The sequence below is a fragment of the Condylura cristata genome, unplaced genomic scaffold (genome assembly GCF_000260355.1).
Source record: "Condylura cristata isolate star-nosed mole 26May11 unplaced genomic scaffold, ConCri1.0 scaffold00002, whole genome shotgun sequence".
Lineage (NCBI taxonomy): Eukaryota > Metazoa > Chordata > Mammalia > Eulipotyphla > Talpidae > Condylura > Condylura cristata.
The window spans coordinates 45960020-45981665 of NW_004567103.1; the positions used below are offsets into that span (position 1 = coordinate 45960020).

At 34.2% G+C, this 21646-nt stretch overlaps 1 protein-coding gene across 2 annotated transcripts in view; it reads left to right on the plus strand.

Moving 5' to 3' along the window:
* The window catches only part of TLK1 (tousled-like kinase 1), a 109522-nt gene extending 91701 nt beyond the window's left edge, over nt 1–17821 (plus strand). Inside the window, exons 13-21 of one of the 2 annotated variants that reach the window (XM_004674554.2) lie at nt 2686–2783; nt 4931–5012; nt 8486–8577; nt 8658–8747; nt 8886–9055; nt 9311–9446; nt 10548–10659; nt 11280–11387; nt 14904–17821. In XM_004674554.2, coding sequence (XP_004674611.1) covers nt 2686–2783; nt 4931–5012; nt 8486–8577; nt 8658–8747; nt 8886–9055; nt 9311–9446; nt 10548–10659; nt 11280–11387; nt 14904–15080 — 1065 coding nt within the window. In that variant the 3' untranslated portion in view covers nt 15081–17821. The remainder of the gene's footprint in view (nt 1–2685; nt 2784–4930; nt 5013–8485; nt 8578–8657; nt 8748–8885; nt 9056–9310; nt 9447–10547; nt 10660–11279; nt 11388–14903) is intronic. The other variant, XM_012727976.1, reaches the window with a different exon arrangement.
* The last annotated feature ends 3825 nt before the right edge of the window (nt 17822–21646 follow it).

The following is a 21646-nucleotide window of genomic DNA, read 5'->3' on the forward strand; positions in this document are numbered from 1 at the left end:
AGATTTATTCTGAAGATTGCCCAGGAGTTAAAGTCAGTCCCAAGCAAGAAGAACATCGCCTGAAGAATAGATCTTTGGAAATGTATGCTCCAAAGATAAATTAGTTGTTGAGCCTAAAGTATCCTAGATTATAATAATCTGGGGCCAAACCAGAACTGGGCCAGAAAAAAAGGCTACTAAGCAGCATTGCCTTAGCATTTGGGTAAAAGTATGTATATCAAGCTTCTTGAGCTGCCATAACAAATAACTATAGACTGGGTAACTTAAACAGGAGCAATTTATTTTCGCACCATTTCTGGAGGCTGGAAGCTCAAAATCAAGGTCCAGCAGGTCTCAGCTGCTAAGTGAGGCTCTTTCTGGTTTGCACATAGCTAACTTCTCAAGTTCTCACTTGGCCTCTTCTCTGCTCCCACAAGAGGGGGCAGGGGAACCTCATAAAGCCACTAATCCCCATTATTAAGCTCCCACCTTCATTACCCAATTTTACTCTTAATTACCTCCTAAACCCCATCTCCTGATACCATCAAACATTAGACTTTTGAAAAGAATACAAACCTTCAATCCATAACAGTATGTATTATTTTTCAATGGAATTTGAAAAAAATTAGAGGATTTATGTCTATATATGAGACTTGGTTATAGTTGCTTCTCTTGATACATCCTCTTGAATTCTTAGGATCCAGCTTCGCCCCCCACCCCCACCCCAGTTCCTCTGGTATTATTTTTCTCGTAAACAATACAAACTGAAGTGTTTATGCTTTTGTTTTGTAAAAGTTTATGGGACATATTTGTCATGTTTTATATAAAGCTTACTTAACTGGCACATTATTCCCTAAAAAATATCCTTTAATATTGGTTATTACTGAAGATTGCCGGGGTTATAAAATATGATCCTATTTTATAGCAAAAATCTAGTTGAAACTTGTAATTACATATTTATGACACACTGAAATCTAATTTCTAGAGTACACAATTGAAATAGTATCCCTATTCCATAACTTCAAATGAAGGTGAAACAGTTTTTCGACTGACATGTATAATAGGCATTTCACAGTTTTATCAGATTTATAATTCCATCAGCAAAACAGATGTTTAGTAGCTTCCTATTTGTGTAAGAATGGAGTTAATGGCACGTTTTAAGGCAGCAAATCTTCCTTAATAAGGAAGAGAAAAAAGTACCACTTTCTACATACTGTGGTGTAAAGGTAACTAAATTATGACTTGAGTTTGTTCCAAAGCTTTCGATGTAGTCCATGTTATTACAATGAGCTTTAATTATACAGTTTCATAGGATATTCTTTTTTTTATTAAAACTAGAAATATTTGTGACTTAAGCTACATTAATAAAGAAATTTTAGATAAATTAAGATAATCTAGTGTGTCTGTTTTAGAAAAATGTCCCGTAATTCTAGAAAGGTTTATCTTTACTTAAATTTATTTGTAAGTATCTAATATCTAAAGTAAATATCTGCAGTAAGCAGTGGTTGAGTATCATTTTAAAGGTCAAGTGGAATATAAATAAAATGCTTAAATTCATTTTCTTCATCTATGAAAATTAATTTTTCCTCCCAAGACTGTCTACCTGTGACGATACAGGTGCCTCTTTTTTCCTTCTCCTTTTTCTAAAAAATCTGCCCTTTTAAAATGTAAAAAAAAAGTACTTTGAATATTCCTTTTAGTTTAAGCCTTAGTGAAGTGGTAGTACTTCTGTTACCTGCTTTGAAATAATATATTTTTCAAAGTAAACTTCAGAATTTATTTTTGAAATAGAGGATTTTTTAAAATACCAGAGGATAAATCATTGTAAGAAGAGAAATGAATGGAATGCATAAATATTTTGGGGCAATATTCAGAAATAACTTGTAGTTCATGTCATATCATGTCAGTAGGTACACATTTAGGCCCAATCTGTATATATATTTACTCAAAAACACTAACAGACATTTACAGAAATTTCAACTGAAATTTGATATTTTCTGTCAGTAGGAATCAGATTTATATTGACAAAAGAAGTGTGTTTGAGTGCTGGGCGATTGTTTTAATGACTAGTTTTCTTGAAATATATTTTGAAGCGTGAAAAATGTCAAAAATGTACAGTCAATGAATGTTAAATTTCTTTGGCATTTGCTATATATGCTATAACTAGGGTTCTGCCACAGCCATGTAAAATTTTTGTTTCAGTGTCTCAGATATATCCAAAGTGAGTGACCAAATTGTGTTATATATTTCAAATTCTAAGTTAATAAATTATCAGTGGTACTGTCTTCTTTCTTCCTCTCTTACTGTAAAATATCCTCATTTCATTTGTTTTATACTCGTAAATAATTCCTTTTCAAAATTTGGATGGGCCAGAAATTACATTTTCGGTTCATTTTGTATTATACAAACGAGTTTCACACTACCTTGCAGTCACTTTCAGTTTAGACATTATAAAAATAGATTTCTTGGTAACACTCAGCATCTCATTAGGTATAGATTTTTATGTGTAGGATGGTTTCTTGAAATAGACTTTGCCTTATGTCTTTATCTTTCAGCACTGAAAAGAGCTGTTTGGTTTTTTAACTCTGGTACTTTATAATACACTATTCTTCCTTTCACTGTAGAAAAATTGGTGCATGGGTAAAAATATCTTTTTTACATCGCAAATAAATTGAGCTTGTTATAGTCCCCTTTCTTCATTTTCAGGAAGAAGCAGAAATCCAGGCAGAACTTGAACGTTTGGAAAGAGTCAGAAATCTTCACATTCGAGAACTCAAAAGAATAAACAATGAAGATAATTCTCAGTAAGTCATTATTTGTATTTCAGTTTTTCATGATAAAATTTCCCTATTCCCACAGACAGCAAACACATTATTTCATTGTTGCTGACTTGAAAACACTTAGTAAGAGGCTCATAGACCTTTCCATTGCTCAGAAGATACTGTATATTCTGGTCTCTGGCAACTTCACTGCTCCATCTCTTAATCCTCCCCTCATTCAAACATTTCAAGTGCATTCCCATCTCAGGACTAACGTGTTTGACATTACCTTTGCTCAAAATGTTTCTCCTGTAAATATCTGAATGGCTTGTTCACTTCACTTGGTTATTAGAGAGGCCATCCTTAGGCCACTAACCTAAAATAGTAATCCTAGACTGACTCCACTCTCTCTCAATATAACCTCACTTTTTTTAAATAGCATTTATCATTGTTTGTAATTCTAAATTTTTCAGCTAATTATTATTTGTCTCCTCTCACTAGGATGTAAAGTATAGAATAATTAGTTTTATTTTTACTATATCTCCAGACCAATGTGTTGCACACGATTGCTATACAAGAAATACTTGTTGATTAAATACCAAAGTTAATTTTAATAGTAGTAAAGGAATCAAATAAAGAATCTCAGTAATTCAGTATATCTAGTACATTATGTAATAACTAGAGAAGCAGCGGAGAAGTTATGATTTCTATTCTGACTCACTGGTTATCAAAAAATGAGTGTAGTAGAAATTAAATGCTAGAAGAATTCAAAGGCAAGAAAGTACCTGTGGATTGAATGGGAGCTTTGTGAACAAACAGATACTTTTAGAAAATTTATTTATACATATAAGAACTGTGCAAGAGTGAGAGGATTCATCAGAACAGAAAAGGAAGCAGAACAGGCAGATCTGCTGAAATAGACTGCTTAGGGGAGGAGCAGGCAAAACTGGAGAGTTCTGCTGTGCTGTGTCACTTAGCTCCCTGGTGGTAGATAGAACTGAGGGTATCAAGCTCATGCCTCAGTGGCTGCCAATAGCTTGATAGTGCTGAGACTTAACCTCTTCCCCCCTAGGGAGGCCCAAAAGATTTAGCGATAAATTTGAAATTAAGCAAGACACTTACTTGGATTGAATGTTGAAGGAAAGTGTCGGTTTACTCTTTCAAGCCTTGACTTTTAAAGTTTCCTGACATGATGTGTATCAGAATTGGAAGTGGCTAATTTCTGCAATGAAAAATAAATGTTTTTGTTCAGGTGTAATTTATAGACAGATTCCAATTTATTAGGTGAATTAAATAATACGGTTTTGAAATAGCCTAAATTCTATATGGTACCAGATAGTCTAGTACAAGTCAAAAAAATTAATTTACAGTTGGCTGTTTTGAAAATTATTTTTGAATTTGTTTGTGAATATGACTTAGTCCAGTTGATGAAAATCTAGTGAATTATTATAGCTTTACATTGTTAAAGTTTTAGATCAGAAATCTCTCATTTACAACTGCTTCAAACTTAGTTATGTTAACTTCTCATAAAATAGTGGGTTTACATAATACATAGCCGATAATACAGCTATCTTTGACTTTTAAGAGTACACATTTGGGGACATTTTCCTATTGTACCCTCCTGGATTAGTTGTTGATCTGGGGCAAATTGCTTAACCTTTCTGTGTAGTAGTGCCCTCCTCATAGGGTGCACATGTGCTTAACATGTAACAGACATGTAGTTCTGTCTGAGTAGTTTGTAAAAAAAGAAAATTCTGGACATTTCTTTGAACTGAACTAACATTTTAGCAACCTAAAGACAGTAAATTTAATCATGGATAAAGGCCAGTTTACAAATACAGTTTTAATCATCTTGTCTAACTATAAATCCTAACATAAAAGTATGTTTCTCCAAGAGTAAGAATTCCTGCTGAGTAGATACAGATAAAACTCTTGGCAACATAATAGTTGTTGGGTATTTATCAGAGTACTATAATTGGTCATTGAAGCTCACTATTCACTTAAAAAAAGAAGCTTTTAAATATGATAAACTAACTAGTTAGGCAGGTACAGAAATAGTAGCAAAAGAATAGAATGGAATAGAGGAACCTAGGTTAGAAATAGCCTAGTGTAAAATAAGAGTGGAAATGTATTGTAAGGAACTTTTGTGTTTGTGTGTTCATTTGTCTAAGTGTTTTTCCCCCACTCTTAAGGTTCAAAGATCACCCAACATTAAATGAAAGATACTTACTACTTCATCTGCTTGGTAGAGGTGGCTTTAGTGAAGTGTATAAGGTAATGTAATTTTGTTTTGTTTTGTTTTACTCTAATATAGAAAGGATGCAGGAATATATGATTAAAGAAGTACTTATCTTTATTGATTTTATAATTTTGTTGATTTTATTTCCTAGTGCTCACTAAAAAGAATCTGGTGATTTTGTAGATAGACATAGCCTCTTAAGAGGCTAAAGACTATTCTTGCACAATCCCTCTGATCATTGGTGGTAGTTACCATTAGCTAAGTTGATATAATAGGATCAGGTGGGTAGGTGACCATTTAATATAGTTGATTTATCAAGAGTGTATTTCTTTAACTTAAACATGTGTCAAAAGTTATTCATATCCTGAACTTACCCAAAGTTCTGCCTTATTTAAGGCCAGTGTTTTGCAAATGAATGTATAGATAAATGTAGAAACATTTGCTATGTTCATTGTTTTATACTTTACTTTCTTTACTCTATATTCTTCTATTTAAATTTATCCCTCCCATTCATTTAGTTATTTTCCATTTGATTTCATCCTCATCTGTACATCCCACACTTTCCTTCTGAGCACCATGCTTTGTTGTGTGTATAAGTTAATCTGTTTGTCTTATGTGATGTTTCATAGGCACTGCAAACATATGTCTGAACTAAAAATTGTCTTCCTCTTTTCCAATACCCCTTCCTTTGATGTTGCTCCATACATCAGTATGTGTTGTTGCCATTCATTTTCCCAGTTTCTCCTGTGAAAAACTGGAAACTCATTTGCTGCACCTTCCCCCAAAGTACTACAAATCCCTGGTGACTGTTAAGTGTCTCATTAAGTTCTCCTAAATCCACTCATTACCTTCTTTTTCTCATGTGTCTTGTCTGAATTGCTATTCCAGCCTATGATACCTTCTGGACATTGAATTTTTCCCTTTCATTTATTCATTTATTATGCTGCAACCAGTATGGCCTTTTTTTTTTTTTTTAAATAGAATATAGTGAAATCATCTCATTTCCTTTCTTATAAACCCTATGACTTAACATTTATTTGCTCTTAGCTAGGTAAAGTCTTACATTGAAGATCAAACTATTAAACTTCAGTTTCTATAGAAGGCTTCCTTGTTGCCTTTTATAAGCTCCTTGTGACTCTTTGTTGTGTAATAATCTAGTTAGTGGTCTCTGAAGCCTGGCAATGTACGGTTTGAATGCAGACTGCTATTCACTAAGTGTATAAACTTGGGCTTATTACTTACCATCCTCTGCCTCGCGGTCTTCATCTGGGAATAACAGTACCTACATTATATGGTTATTATAATGACTGAATATGACTAGAGGTATAGCATATAAAACATTGGTACTTAGTTTAGTTATAAGATCACTAGATAATTATTAGAAAACCTCCCTACTAAATCATATAATTATTAAAAATCCTCCCTACTAAAAGGATTGAGAACAATACCTTCTTGGTTTATTGAAGACATCCAGTATTCAAGTGCTCATTCTGAAAAAAAATCTGGCTTCAGAGAATGTCAGTTCTGCTCTTTGTTCTTGTTTTTACTTGGACAAGCGTTAACAATCTTGGACCTCACCTTTCTCACCCATCAGAAGTGATCTCTCCTGTAGTTCCTATTTCTCTGGTTCTAATGGTAGTATACCCTCAAGATCTTAATGGTTCAAGTAGGCTTACCCTACACCACAAGGTAGAAGAGATTGTAACAGACCACCCTGGATCTAAAAATCACCAGAAATACAGTTAGCACCAGCACTCATTCAGCCTAGAAGATGCCTATCCTTATGAACCTATTGATAGCTTTCATAACAACCCTTTGCCACTGTCCAGTAAGTAGCTTTTTCATTGTCTTCAGCTCCCAAAAAAAAGGGTTCTTGAAGAAAAAGCTTATAGAAATTAGAAAATACAGATCGGGGCTTAATGACTTGAACCTTCAGCAGCTCTTGCAGAGCCCTTCCAAACCCTTTCATGTCTGGCAGGTCCATTGGGCAATAAAGTGGATTGTAAACCAGAAAATAAGACTTATATATCAAAGTAGAAGATACGGAATAACTCAGATAATCTTGAGTGATTATCATATACTTACCATAATCTATATACACTGATAGTAACTTACTAGAATACTTAGAATTTTGTATTCTCTGCTATCCTTATGATTGCTTTTTCATTTCATAATATATGGCCTTTTTTCTCGCACATGAACTACTTTTATATTTAACTTAATTTTTAGTAATATAATGCTTATTGGCTATTTAGAATCAACAACTTTTTTAAAAAAGATTTATTTATGCCTACAGAACTGGGGTACAGGCCAGAAGTGTAGGGGTGATGAAAGAATTCACCAGAGACAGAGTGGGGAGCAGCAGGCAGGTCAGGAGAGGTCTGCCACGCCATGTGGATCATCTCTGGGGCTTCAGCTTCTTAGAGCTGTGCTTTGACCCACGCCACCAGGGAGGGCCCCAGAATCAAGTACTATTATAAATATAGGTTTGACATCCTGCATCCCCCACCCCCACTTAATCCTCTCAACACTAACTTTATAAATGAGACTGAAAGAGGGGATTAGCACAAACTCATGTAGCTAATTGGTTAATCTGGCTCCAAAGTGAGTATTTTAATTAGAGTCCTGTATTCTGGTCCTCATGCTTTTTAGTTTTGTGACAAAATAATCACTATTTTATCCCGCCTGCCTATTTTTAGTTTAAATTGATGGGTGAAAGGGCTTCTTTTTAACAAACATGTAAGTAAAGAGAGGCAGCTTTGAATATAAATCACAGTGGAACCTAAATTATTCTCTTTAATGATGTTAAGTGCTTTTTAAAAAACATTTTTAAATTATTTGAAGACATAAAACTGACCATACTTTGTCTTTTTATTTAAAAATAAGATGGTTGTTTGAAGAATCCTTGTATAAAAACATTTTGAGACAACCAAGGAAGATTAAAACAAAATTGTGTTATTAATGAGATTAAAGAGTTATTGATGTGGTTAGGTGTGATGATAATGTGATCATGGTTATACTAGTATTTACATGCTTTCATAATAAAAATTTTAATTTGTTAAACATTGAAAATTGTTAGGAACTTGATAAATTTTCAAAGAAGTTGGGAGAGATAGTAGAAGAGATAGTAGTAGATAGATAGAAGACGAGAAAAAAGGTTTGCTTTATTCAACCCACAAAAAAAGCTTACCAGCCATTTGTTTTCCTGGCTGCATATTGCTGCTGCCAGTAGAGCAGAGCAGGTCCATATTAAAAACAAATAGCTTTATTCTTTTATGGTGATTCAGCGTGTTGGCATTTCTAAAACTTTAATATGAAAATTTATAGTAAACTTTATTCTGCTTTAGCACCATGGAATTTGTGTCTTATTTCTGGTGCCACTGAAAAAGAATATTAGCAAAGGTGATTGCCAAAAATGTAATATATATTCTATATTACTGCAAAAAAAAACCTCTTTTGTGCTAATCTGTTGGTCTTTTATACTAACTCTTCTATGCCTTGACCCTAGGCTTTTGACCTTTATGAACAAAGATACGCAGCTGTGAAGATACATCAGCTGAATAAAAGCTGGAGGGATGAGAAGAAAGAAAACTACCACAAGTAAATAGTAAAACTTCTTTTTTTATCTATTGAAAACATATTTAATGGTCATGGAGAACTGATATACTCTCTTCCCATAGACATGCCTGCAGAGAGTATAGAATACACAAAGAACTGGATCACCCCAGAATAGTTAAACTGTATGATTATTTCTCCTTGGATACAGACACGTAAGTGAATATAAGGATTGTTTTTAAGACATGTTTGCTTTTGTTTTCACTATTCTCTGGTAATATCCTCTTCATTTCTCCAATGTAATTTTGAGTTATTGGATAATATTTTGTGTCTGTTTTCTCTTTTCATTTTAGGTTTTGTACAGTGTTAGAATACTGTGAAGGCAATGACTTGGATTTCTATCTGAAGCAACATAAATTAATGTCAGAGAAAGAAGCTAGGTCTATTGTAATGCAGATTGTAAATGCACTAAGATATCTCAATGAAATCAAACCCCCTATTATACATTATGATCTTAAGCCAGGTAATTCATGAAATGTATAATAAATTTTTAAGCTCTAAAGAATAGTTATTGTTAAAAAATGTGCTTTTTGGTTTAGTTGTCAGTGGGGTATATATTACACATGCTTTTATTGTGTCACCACATTTTAAAATATTTAATTATATTTAAAATTTTAAATACGCATTTTAAAGATATTTACTTCCCCCAAAACTAGCTTACATAGTAAAGATGTTGTTTGTCTGTATTCTTTAAAATAAACTTATATTCTGTTCTTAGGAAACATTCTTCTGGTAGATGGAACAGCATGTGGGGAAATCAAAATCACTGATTTCGGTTTGTCCAAGATTATGGATGATGATAGCTATGGTGTTGATGGAATGGATCTAACTTCCCAAGGAGCGGGAACTTACTGGTAAATGTATTTAAATTATTAAAATGATCTAATTAATAATGCCCAGCGTTCTTAGAATTTAGTTTTTATTTTTATGTACCTTTGTGCTTACTGTGGTAAAGATACTGATATGTATGAGATGTCCAAGTCAAGAGGGAAACAAATATTGTCATCCTCTGCTGGTATTAGCAAATTATTTCAGTGCCTTCCAGCCAGAAATCCCAAATATGAAGGATGCAGGGATCTTTATATAGTTAGTGGTTTTTGTTAAGATGTTTCATACATGTATTAATATTAGCTGTTGCAAGTAATAACCATATAACCTTTAGTCCCTCGCTGTAGAGGTTTTGTGGTTAGTTTTTATTTTGTTAATGCCATAGATTCATGGTATGAATTTCCAAATTTAAACTTTATCAGAAGTAATGCCTTAATTGAAGAGAGAAACTACACTTGACTTTGTGACTATAAACATGTGATTTTAGGATTTCCAGAACTGTCTTCATGATTCCCATATACAAATAGCCATGCCATAGAATGCCACAGGTCTATAAAGACCTCACTTTTTATGACTAGGTTAATCATGTTTATATTGTCTTCTTAAAGTCTAAAGACAAATGGCTTACAAGACTCCTTTTTCACAAAATCTTAGAATCTTAGTAAATAAAGACTATATAGAAACAAGGTTGCATTGGAAGAACCAAGAAAATTTTGTCCTGCTGTCTTTCTCAGGTCTCAAATGCAGTCTCCACTAAATTCTGGGTGTCAGAGCATTGGTGTCTAGCTCTCCTTGGTCACATCATTTTGCCTCAGAGACAGTAACAACGTAATGTTTAGGTGATGTTCCACAGACAAGCCAACACAAAATACACTTTACTGATAAAACAAATTGGCTTTATTTATTTGGGCGGGGGGTGGCAGTGAAGAGAAATGGGATGATTTCCAGTGGTAACTTTTCATTTCTGAAAATAGCATATTTATTACAAAGTTGTATTTTGGCTCTAGGATCAAATAATACAAATGCATCCAAAGCTTTGAAAATCCTAAGGATTGTGTGTAAAAATTTATACTTAGGTTCCAAATTATGATTTTAATTACTTTTTCATTCTGCCCAAAATACTGTAGGTATTTACCTCCTGAGTGTTTTGTTGTTGGAAAAGAGCCACCAAAGATTTCCAACAAAGTTGATGTGTGGTCAGTTGGAGTCATCTTCTTTCAGTGTCTTTATGGCAGAAAGGTAAGTTAGAGTACATAAGTTTATATTATGAAATTCATATATATTTTCCTCATTAACTGGAAGTCAATTTAGATTGTTTAAAGAAAGGTGCATTTCTTTCTAAAATTGCCATGAATTAGTTTTACTGTCAAAGTTATCAGTTGGCAATGCTAGCCCTACATTAGGAAAACAGAAGTCAAACACTTTTTATTATCCTTCATGTTACTTCCTTGTGTTTTCCCTATGCCTCCTATGGAAATTCCATCAGATATAGTCTGAATTTTTCCCAGATTTAACTTTTATAGTGAAATCAGAATTACAGATTACCATAGCTACATCTAATAATCCCATCTCACTTCTAATCAAAGGTTATCATTTAAACATTCATAAAGTTTTATATAATCTTGTTTTTATTTCATCATAACATACTGCAACATCATTATTTTCAACTACTGCTTCACTGTTTCAGCTATTTTGAGGATTGATTAGATGGGCTTTCCAATTTTTTTTTTTTAATATATTCAGACTTCCAAATAACTATGGGTAATATTTTTCTAGAACATATGTTTTTTGTTTCAAGGATTCAGTTATGATATGTATATTTCATGAGATAATTTTCTCACCCTTTTCATTCTTTTTAGCCATTTGGTCATAATCAATCTCAACAAGACATTCTTCAAGAAAATACAATATTAAAAGCCACAGAAGTCCAGTTCCCTGTAAAACCAGTCGTAAGCAGTGAAGCAAAGGTATCTATGTAAATAACTTTCATTTCATAAACTGTGCATAAAAGGAGGCAAGTACTTAAGGCTAAATGTGATTTCCTGGGACACTAGACTCATTTCTGGTTACTTTTACTCATTTAGTGTCTGTTCTCATTGATACTATGGACAGGAAGAACAAAAGCAAATCTTTTAAATTATGCACACAAGAACTGGGTTACAGGCCAGAAGCGCAGGGGCTAACAGGATTCACCAGAGATGAAATAGGCAATAGAACAGGCAGCCTAACTGAAAAACCACTCCCCTCATCGCTGAAGAGAGCAGTGGGCAAGAGAGGTCTGCCATGCCATATGGGTCACCTCCCTGGCCAGGGATTGATCTCATACTGTAGTGTCTGTGGATAGCTTCATAGTGCTGTGTTTTAAATTTTTGTCATTTACTTTATGAAATTTGTTTTAAAATAAACATTTTTTAAACATTTTTTATCAAAATCTTTTTTAAAGTTATTCAAATAACTGGTAGTATAGTAGTTCCTTAAGATTTGGTTGTGATAATTTTTACCTCCTATAGTCCCCGATTCTTTGTTTATAACATTTTGCTTTGGAAATTAAGGGAAATCACAAGATTTGAACACATGGGTAGCCTTATGTTAATACTGAGTTATTTAAGAATATTAATAGCACACATACTAATAATATACTAATAGTTATGTATCAACATAATGCTTGGCACATACATCTTTTATCAACCTTATATGGTATTAGCATCTTTGTTACTGCCATAAGTAGTTCAAGTCCTTCCCACTGGTGCAAGGTTTAAAGTCTCAGCTATCACCAGCCACTGCAGCATAAGTGCAGTCCCCAGCCAGGGAGATGACAACCTACATGGCACAGCAGACCTCTCCTGTCTTGTCCACAACTCCCCTGCTCCTTACTGTCTGATGAATCCACTTACCTCCTGCACCTCTGCCTACACCCCAAAATCCACAACCTTGATCTTATTTTGTCCTACACTAGCTCTTGAGAAAGCCTAACCTCTTACTCAGCTTAGACAAGATTTCCATTAGTTTAGTCCATGTAATTCTAAACATGATTGAGGTCGTAGTGCACTCCTCTCAGTTTAATTATTTCATTTTGTCTTGCCCACTGCTCTCCTCAGCGATGAGGAGAGTGTATTTTCAGTTAGGTTGTCTGTTCTAAACTTCTCTCAGTTTAATTATGTCTAAAAATTTTGTCTTTCCTAAATGAGTAAAAATAACCAGGAGTAGGTATAGTGTGCTAGGAAAGTTCCACTCAGCCACCTCTGAGTCTGTCCTACGGTTAGGAATACCACAGTCACCTTGGCTTCTGGGAAAGATAGCTTCAGTTTATTTTATTTTTTTAACCTTTGTTCCTGCAGAAATACAACTTTTTCAAGTAATTCTCCTGATTTCATGAGAGTACCTTAATACTTCTACTCCTTATAGACTTCTTAACCTTTCTATTGGTAGTTTTTCAAATTCTACTTTTAGAATAATAATCACTCCATCTTAATAGATAATATTTATTACATCTTTAAGTTTTAATAACTATAATAACATATGAATAGAATTGTTTGACAAAATTATTTCCAATGAATTTTAAACAAAGGTGCTACAAAGTAGTTAAATTTTTAAGTCATTAAAAATGATCTTAAATAGTTTTCCTATTAATTACTACATAAATTCAAAGCATTTAAGAATTTTCAGTTAGGCTTTAAGTGTCAGCATCCTTAAAAACAAAGGAGGCTCAATGATGTTTTGAATGAAATATGTTTAAAAATAGTATTTGGACAGAAAATTAGTGTTGACAGATACCATGTAAAAATAAAGGGGTACTGAATTCACAAATCTGCTGGTTGATAAAGAATTTTCCTATGAAAGTGGAAAAGGGACTACACTGTACAGCTATTCAGGCTACAGTAAGAGACAACTGTTTGAAAGTACAATAAAATTAGATTTGAAAAGGGAAATGAAGCTCTAAATGTCAGATTTTCAAATCATCACACTATGGACATTTGAAGAACTTTATCAGATACAGTTTGAGTCTTACAAAGACAATTACAGAAATATGTCTAAGACAAGTTTGTGCTAAGCAAAAGGAATTAAGTCTATTGCTCATGTCAAAATATACATAATGGAAATAAAATTTGAATTTTTTGTTCCCCCTTTAAAATGTTGCTGGTATTACTGATACTGAGCTGGAATGGTACAAAATTTTTTGCATTTGCTAGTGATGATTCCTTCCTTACCTGTTTGAAGATGATGTTACTCTGTTCTTTGAGTCATCCCAAAGTAGAACCTCATAGTTGTTCTGTAAGAACATTTGTAAATATTTTAGAAGAAGGGATATCCTGGGTTTCTTAGGTACTACAAAACTCAAACTATAGGCCGAAGGGAAAGAATGGCTTGGAAAGCAGAATAATATCTAGGGGGGGAATGAAGGCAGAGTTATGGTCAGTTATCCAAATCTTGAATTATTTTTAATTCTAGTAAAATGAATCATCAAAAAAGATAAATGTCAGATGGTTTCACTTATATATAGAATATAGAAAAGCCAAAGGATCACACACAAACTTTGAAAGCAGATCAGAGATAAAAGGCATCCAAAAGGGAAGGAAAGGGGTGAAAACAGGGTGCGAAAGAATGCAAGGTACTCTGGTGATGAACTATGTATGTATGGGTACTTTGGTGGTGGGAGATTGCTTTTACAGTGTCAAACAAGGAAACCAATTGTTCCTTAAGAATATGTTATCTATTGCAAAGAAGAATATTCTTAGTAATAATATTGAGTGAAAGCCAGACGAATAAAAAACATAATGATTCATTTACATAAAGTTGAAAATAAGCAAAACTTGCTCTAGTATGACAAGTCAGGTAGAGATGGGGGCAGAGCATGAGACCTAGGGAAGATTCTAGGAAAGTTTTTTTGTTGTTTTTTTTTTAATCAGATTGACAATTAAGTCAACCTATATTCCCTTTGTATTGTATACTTACTATGTTTTTTTAAAATAAATGTTATATTTCAGTTAAGATTTATAAGAAGCAATTGAAACATCACTTTCCTTTTCACCCCTATTAATTTTTTTCAAAAGTGTAATGATGACAATATTAATTACTCTAGGAAACTAAACATCCTAATAGAAGTATCACTTCATTGGCCTCTTCATCTAAAGTAAGTGTATACTAAGGAAAAAAAAGGCAGCATTGCTTCTAGCCAAATTAAACTGGTAGTCAAAATGAAAGTGAAGGATTATTTTAGCACAAAATTCTACAAATAGAAGTCACAAGAATTGTATACACAGTAGTACAGTTTCAGCAATGTTTAAATTGTTCCTATTTTATTGTTGCTCTATTTAGACTATAAAGTGAACCACTGGAAATTTGGAGTGAAGCTTATTGCAAATTTCTTCTGTAGATTTGAACCTCCAATAAAATGAAATCTATTATCTTAAATATGTTCATGTTCAATTGATCGATATTTAAAAGGACAAAAGATGATTTTGACTGCTAATTTTTTTTTTTAGGCCTTTATAAGACGCTGTTTAGCATACCGAAAAGAAGATCGATTTGATGTACACCAACTGGCAAATGACCCATACCTTCTCCCACACATGAGAAGATCGAATTCTTCAGGAAATTTACACATGGCTGGGCTGACAGCATCCCCTACACCCCCTTCTTCAAGCATAATTACTTACTGACTTACCTCCAAAATAGGCATGATTATCTTTGAATTGCTTCCAGATGTGCACACTTGAGTTTGAGAGCATTTGAATTTTTTTGTTGTTTTCTTTTTTACATAGGACTTGGCTGAGAACTGAAGTTCTTCATAGCATCATTGGTATGAAAGTGGATCATGGACAGTGAATAAATGTACACTTTGACTATAATCTTAAGCAGTGAAGGATGACTGCCTGTTGCAAAGAAACAGGAATACCATGTTAAAGTAGAAGAAAAATGGCTTGTTGGGGGAACACTGTAAATATAACGTTTATAATACTTAAATACATTTGGTGTTACTGGAGAGTTCTAAAATGAAGGGTAGTTTTTCATTATTTAAAAACACGTGAAAACAGACATTTCTAACACAAGAACTATAGTGCCTGGATACATTCTTCAGCATTCGGCAGTTAATCTGCTGAAACCAAAGTAAGAACTGAATGACAGTTGTGTTTTATAGTAATAGAATGTGAGAGAGAATCTTTGGACAAAGTTAGACTTTGTCATTTGCCTGTCTGGCTTTTACCAAGTTGTACCTCGAAATCACATGTCCATTTTTTTTGACTGATTATATTCAGAAGAGCTATTCCTAGACACTTTACACCTTTGACAAAATGAGTTATTTTGAAATCAGTTGAACTTACTAAATTGTATTAACTCCAGTGTTCAACATGTTGGAACTGTTAAGATATATTTTCTTTTGTTACCAGGCCTCGTTCTTTACAAGTGACAGTGTGTAACCAAATGCAGACCAGTTCTATGCAGGATAATGATAAATTCCCTTCTAGCACTATTGTAAATTGTTGTACAGATGTCTTACTTCAATTACCAGGTTTCAGCAGCTTATTCTTGTACAAATGTTTAAAAATATGGCTTTTCTAATTGGATATTGTATTTTTTTTAAGTCTTCTTAAAGACATTTTAATTGCTGCTAAATGCTGTTGCTTCTTTGCTAAAAAAAAAAAAAGAGTCACCTCCATAATGGTGCAAGTTGACTACATCATAGAGATATTAAAAGCAAGCATTCGCTAATGATCAAGGCATGTAAGAATGATCCATGTTGGACAGAGTTCTCTAAATCATTTTCTTGGGTTCTAGGGCTGTGGAACACAGATAGATACTAGATTTAAAAATTGGTTATTCTACATTTCTAGAAGGTTCTTAACCAGTAAGATGGGATGATGGCTCCATAAACAAATTGTGTTTTGTACAGATTTGTTAAAATGTGAACAATTTCTAACTATTTTAGACTACCATTTTTCAGGATGCTGTATTTCACTCCTATAGGGATTATTTCTTTATTGTCGCATTCATAATGCTGATACTTACATGTAAGTTGTCCATGTTGCCAAAAAAGAGAGGCTATGCTTAACCACAGATTCTCCTTCATGTTGTACAGTGGCTCTTACTTGATTTGCAAGCCCTTTTGTTTTTTTTCATTGTACATAGACACATTGTCTCTAAGATGCTGCTGAAATTGTAGAGAATGTAGCCAAACAGTAATAAACAATGCCAGTTAAAAGTTAAAGACTATGAAAATTACATTGAAAGGGAGCTTTCCAGATTCAGGATATAGACCAGCTTGGCTCCTATAGTTAAGAGTCAGCTAAATAAACTCTTGCAAACATTTCATTCAAGCTGTTCAAGCAAACCTGATAGCCATGGCTAATCCTGGGCAAGTGACCATCGGGAGTAGCCTAGACTGCTCCTGTGTCCTCTGTAGATTCAGGTAGGTCCTATGTTAACAAAATGATATTATGACACTGAAATGTTAGCATTGAGCTTTAGTTATTGCCCTTCAGTTTTGTTGCGTGACTTTTCATCTTTCTGATCATAGAGTGCTATATTCAATGTTCCTTGAAGTCCTGATTAAAAGAAAATGCCCAATTTTGTTGAAATTTTTGGTGAGATAATTACGTGGGCATATAAGTCTAACATGAGGTTGAATTAATCATACAGACCTAGAGCATTGTATCACCATATTTTCAAATGACCACCTGTGTCATTTGTAAAAGTGACTACCTGTGTCAAAACACAAGAGGAAAATAAGCCATAAATTAAACTGCTTTTTTTTCTTAATCTAGGTTTAAGTTATCACAGAATCAAAAATATACTGTACAGATGATTCCATTTATGAACCATCTTTTCTTCCAGACAAATGCTATAGATTTTTAATATGCCAGTAACCCACAACATGATTGAAGTGAATAATTTACTGTTGCCTTCACATTGGACATTGGTGGTATCTATCCCTAAAGAATTTCAGTCATTCTGACAGTCTTTTGGCTCTAGTTATTTTTTGACCTTTGAATTAAAGCATGTCTTATATCTCTAAGTCAGGTACAGGTCTGACCTCCCTTTAATCATCAGCTTTGATGCAAGATAAAAATGTATAGTTTTAAAATTCTTTCTTTGATGTGAATTAGTGTAGTGTGTGCATGTTGAGGAAGTTTAGAAACCAGACTAATTTGGAAGTTGGGTAGATAACTTGTTTTTCAAAATAAAAACTTGGTCTGTCTTTTTTCTTATTGACTACCATCCCCCTTCTAAAAAAGAAAAAAAAAAAAACTCAGATTAAGTGGTACATAAAATGTGAACAAATAATTCTACAAATACCTCATTACATGAAGCCAAAATCGAGCGTTTCAGTGAAACATTTATAGAGTACATTTTGTGTTTTGCTGTTCATTACTTATTAAATGCAATAATGTGTTGATCACCATCAGATGTTATTAGCTGTGTTTTAGTGGTAATGCAGACTGTATGTACAGTCCTTGTAGATTGTTAGTTAACTCTTAGAATTTAATTATATTGCTGTTTGATTTGTGTGTGTAAAAGATAGCTGTATTTATACTATTAAAATCATAATGGCAGGTCCTTAATTCCCCTTTAAGCCATGTTAAAATCATTTTAATATCAATTTTAATTGAATTATTAAGCATTCTAATTTCTGTATTTCAGAAACTCTACAACAATTTTAGAATTATGTAATAACTTGTCTGTTAATTTCAGTTAGCCTATTCCTAGCACTCTACAGACATACCCATTTACCTTCCTCTGTTTTCCCTTCTCTCCCTACTTAAGGATTTTTTTCTCTTGAGAGTTTAATTTTTTTTATAAGGTTGATTTATTTATACATACAGAATGGGGGTATAGGCCAGAGGTGCAGGGGCAGTGAGGTTCAGAGACATTGTGGGAGGAAGATGTACCGAAATAACACTGCATAGGGGAGCAGCGGGAAGATCAGGAGATCTGCCTCACCATGTAGGTCAGATCCCTGGCCTGGGATTGAACTCGTGCTGAAGCAGCTATAGCTACCTTTGTGGTGCTGAGCTTTAACCCATTGTGCCACCAGGGAGAGCCCAAGAATTCAATTTTTGAATGGGAAAGATTTGAGTAAAGTGTTTAAACCATCTTCAAAAATGTGCATGCAGAGCCAGAGAAAACTTTTTTCAGTTAGCCCTAAATACATGTTTTTCATCTGGAAACCCTTGCCCATTAAAAATTCTAGTGATACAGGTCACTTGCATATATATTGCTGTTTAAGAAAGGCAATACCATATACTAGTTAAGAACTCACGTTTTAGAGCTGGAATCTTTGGGTTCAAATGTCAGTTGCCATTTACTGTTATGTTGTTAATCTGGAAATGAAAATAGTTCTTAAATATACAGAGTGGTTTTGAGGAATAAATAACTTCACATGTATAAAGCACTTAGAACTATCCCCAGCACATTATATGGTGTAATAAGCTGCTGTGTTTTTATTTTTTAAGACTCAAAGATTATTCTATTGCTTTTATCCTACATCTAAAATACATTCTGCTTTGTTTCCTGTGATAATTTAAATCCTCTTAATAGTTTTTATAATGCTTCACTCACATTTCAGATAATTTTGTTATCTGACAATGTAAGGTATAGTAATATATAGCAATGTAAGTAATATATATAGCAACCTGAAACCAAAAAAAAAAAAATAACTCCTCATTGTATAAAATGTAATCTGCAAAAACAGTTACACTGACCATTTATGCTGTTTTCATCAGAGGCATTTGTACCAACTTTGCTAACACCAAATATCCATGGACGTAACTTGTAAGTAGATCAGAAGTAAAGCAGAGTGAAGAGGTAACACATCTTACCTTTTTATTATAAAATGTATTTACTATGTTAAATCATTCTTCAAAGGTGATACAAGACTGAATAAGTACACCTGGTACTTGTCACCAGTAGATCAGGAATGCCATTAGAGTCTCACCTTAACAATATGAGTCTTTTAAGGCTTTGCATTACCTAAAGTGAGTCTAGAACAGAGAGAGTGCATCACAAACTTTTTCTTGTTTTTTTAAGTAAACATAGGGCCCTTCTGTTGGTGCAATGGGTTAAAGTGCAGCACTATAAAGCACTATACAGCCACTGCTGCACCAGTTCGAACCCCAGCCAGGGAGGTGACCCACATGGCACCACAGACCTCTGTTTTGCCCTCTGCGCTCCTTAGCAGTGTATTCCAGTTGATCTACCTGTTCTGCTCCCCCACTGTCTCTGGTGAATCCTCTCACCGCCCACACCTCTGGCCTGCACCCCAGTTCCTGTATGCACAATAAGTAAATAAATCGTTGGGCTGGGGGAGTAAACATTAGATTCAGTTCTACCCTCCTTAACCGCTGCCTACTGTCATGAACACAAGAAGTTTATTCTACTACCTACAGGTCTACTACCTACAGGACCACCAATTGGTTTCTAATAAGAATTTTGTGAGACTATTAAGTCATAACATTCTCAAAAGGAGATCCTAAAACTTTTAGGGAACTTCACCAGTTATCCATAGAGGAGCCTTGAACTTTGTCTCTAAAAGTCTTGTAAGTCTGATGAACTTCCTCATGTGTGGTACTTTAACACCAACATTACAAATGAGTAATCCTTAAGTCAGTCACATGACTCCCTTTGGTTTTAAAAATCTGCATAGACATTTTAAAATTTCCTTTTAATATGTGATCCATTTTCATCTGAAGGACTTCTGCTATTTCCATAGCCACATACCCTGACTTACTAGTGGAATTATGTGATAGATTTGGGTTGCATATCATATCAGAGAGATTATATGCTTATTTCTAGATGTCAGATATCCATTTAGATGGTAAATTACCTGATCCAAAGAATGATTATGGCTGCTTATTGTTACTGTTAGTCTTGTTTTGGTTTTTTTTTTTTAAGATTTATTTATGCATACAGAACTGGGGTACAGGCCAGAGGCTCAGGGGCGGTGAGAGGATTCACCAGAGACAGAGTGGGGAGCAGAACGGGGAGTAGAACAGGCAGATGGACGAAGTACACTGCTGAGGAGAGCAGCGGGCGGGTCAGGAGAGGTCTGCCACGCCATGTGGTCACCTCCAGGACAGGCGGGGATCAAACTCATGTGGAAGTGGCTTCAGCTTCTTAGTGCTGTGCTTTAACATGCTGTGCTACCCGGGAGGGCCCCGTTTTTGATGTTTCAAATGTCATATTTTTAGAATACTTTAAAAAAAAATAATTCTGTCATACATAGATTTTTTTTATTTATGCATACAGAAATTGTAGGTATGGGGGTGAGAAGGTTCACCAGAGACAGAGTGGGGAGTAGAGCAGGCAGACCGACGAAGTGCACTGCTGAGGGGAGCAGTGGGCAGGTCAGGAGAGGTCTGCCACGCCATGTGGATCAGCTCCCTGGCCAGCGATCTAACTCATGCTACAGTGGCTGTGGATAGCTTCATAGAGCTGAGATTTAACCCCTGCACCACGAAGGGACTCTAACCAAATTCTTAACATCATTTTACAAAAATGCTCAGAAAAGTGAAAAATGGGGACAGCATGAATTTTTAAATGAGATCAGACTTAGCATCTGAAGTTTTTATTTAATTTTGTCAACTTAAAGAAGTCACTTAAATGCTCTGGTACTTTACATTACTGTAATTATAACTAATTGCACATGCCTCACAAGCATCATGAGTAGGTCAGAAACTTATCTAACTGCTAAGTCTGATCAACAGAACAAATACTGGTCATGGAAAAAAAAAGGATGAGAGAGTGGTAACAGTCACCAACAAATTGGACAGTTTAGGAGATACACATTCTACCAGAAGTGAATCATGAAGGAATAAAGTTGAACAGAATGTTTAGCAGTTAAGAAACTGAAAAGGTCATCCTAAATAAAGTCACTGGCAAGTTTTTACCAAGTATTTAATACTAATCCTGAGACATTTCCAAAAAAGTAGAAGAGGGAACACTTTAATATTCATTTCACTAGTACAAATCCAGACAAGAGCACATGAAAAGGAAATTGTAGGTCAGTATCCCCAAGTGATGTAGAAGCAAAGTTAACAAAATTATGTAATACAACCGTGTTCAAATGGAGTTTATTCTACATCAAAAAACAATGTGATAAGAGCCCAGTAAGCAAAGCATCAAAATCATGTAATGATCTCAACAGAAAAAAAATCCAAAACAGGGCGCTCTCCGGTGGCACAAAGGGTTAAAGTGCAGCACTGTGAATGAAGTTGGCCGCAGCCACTTC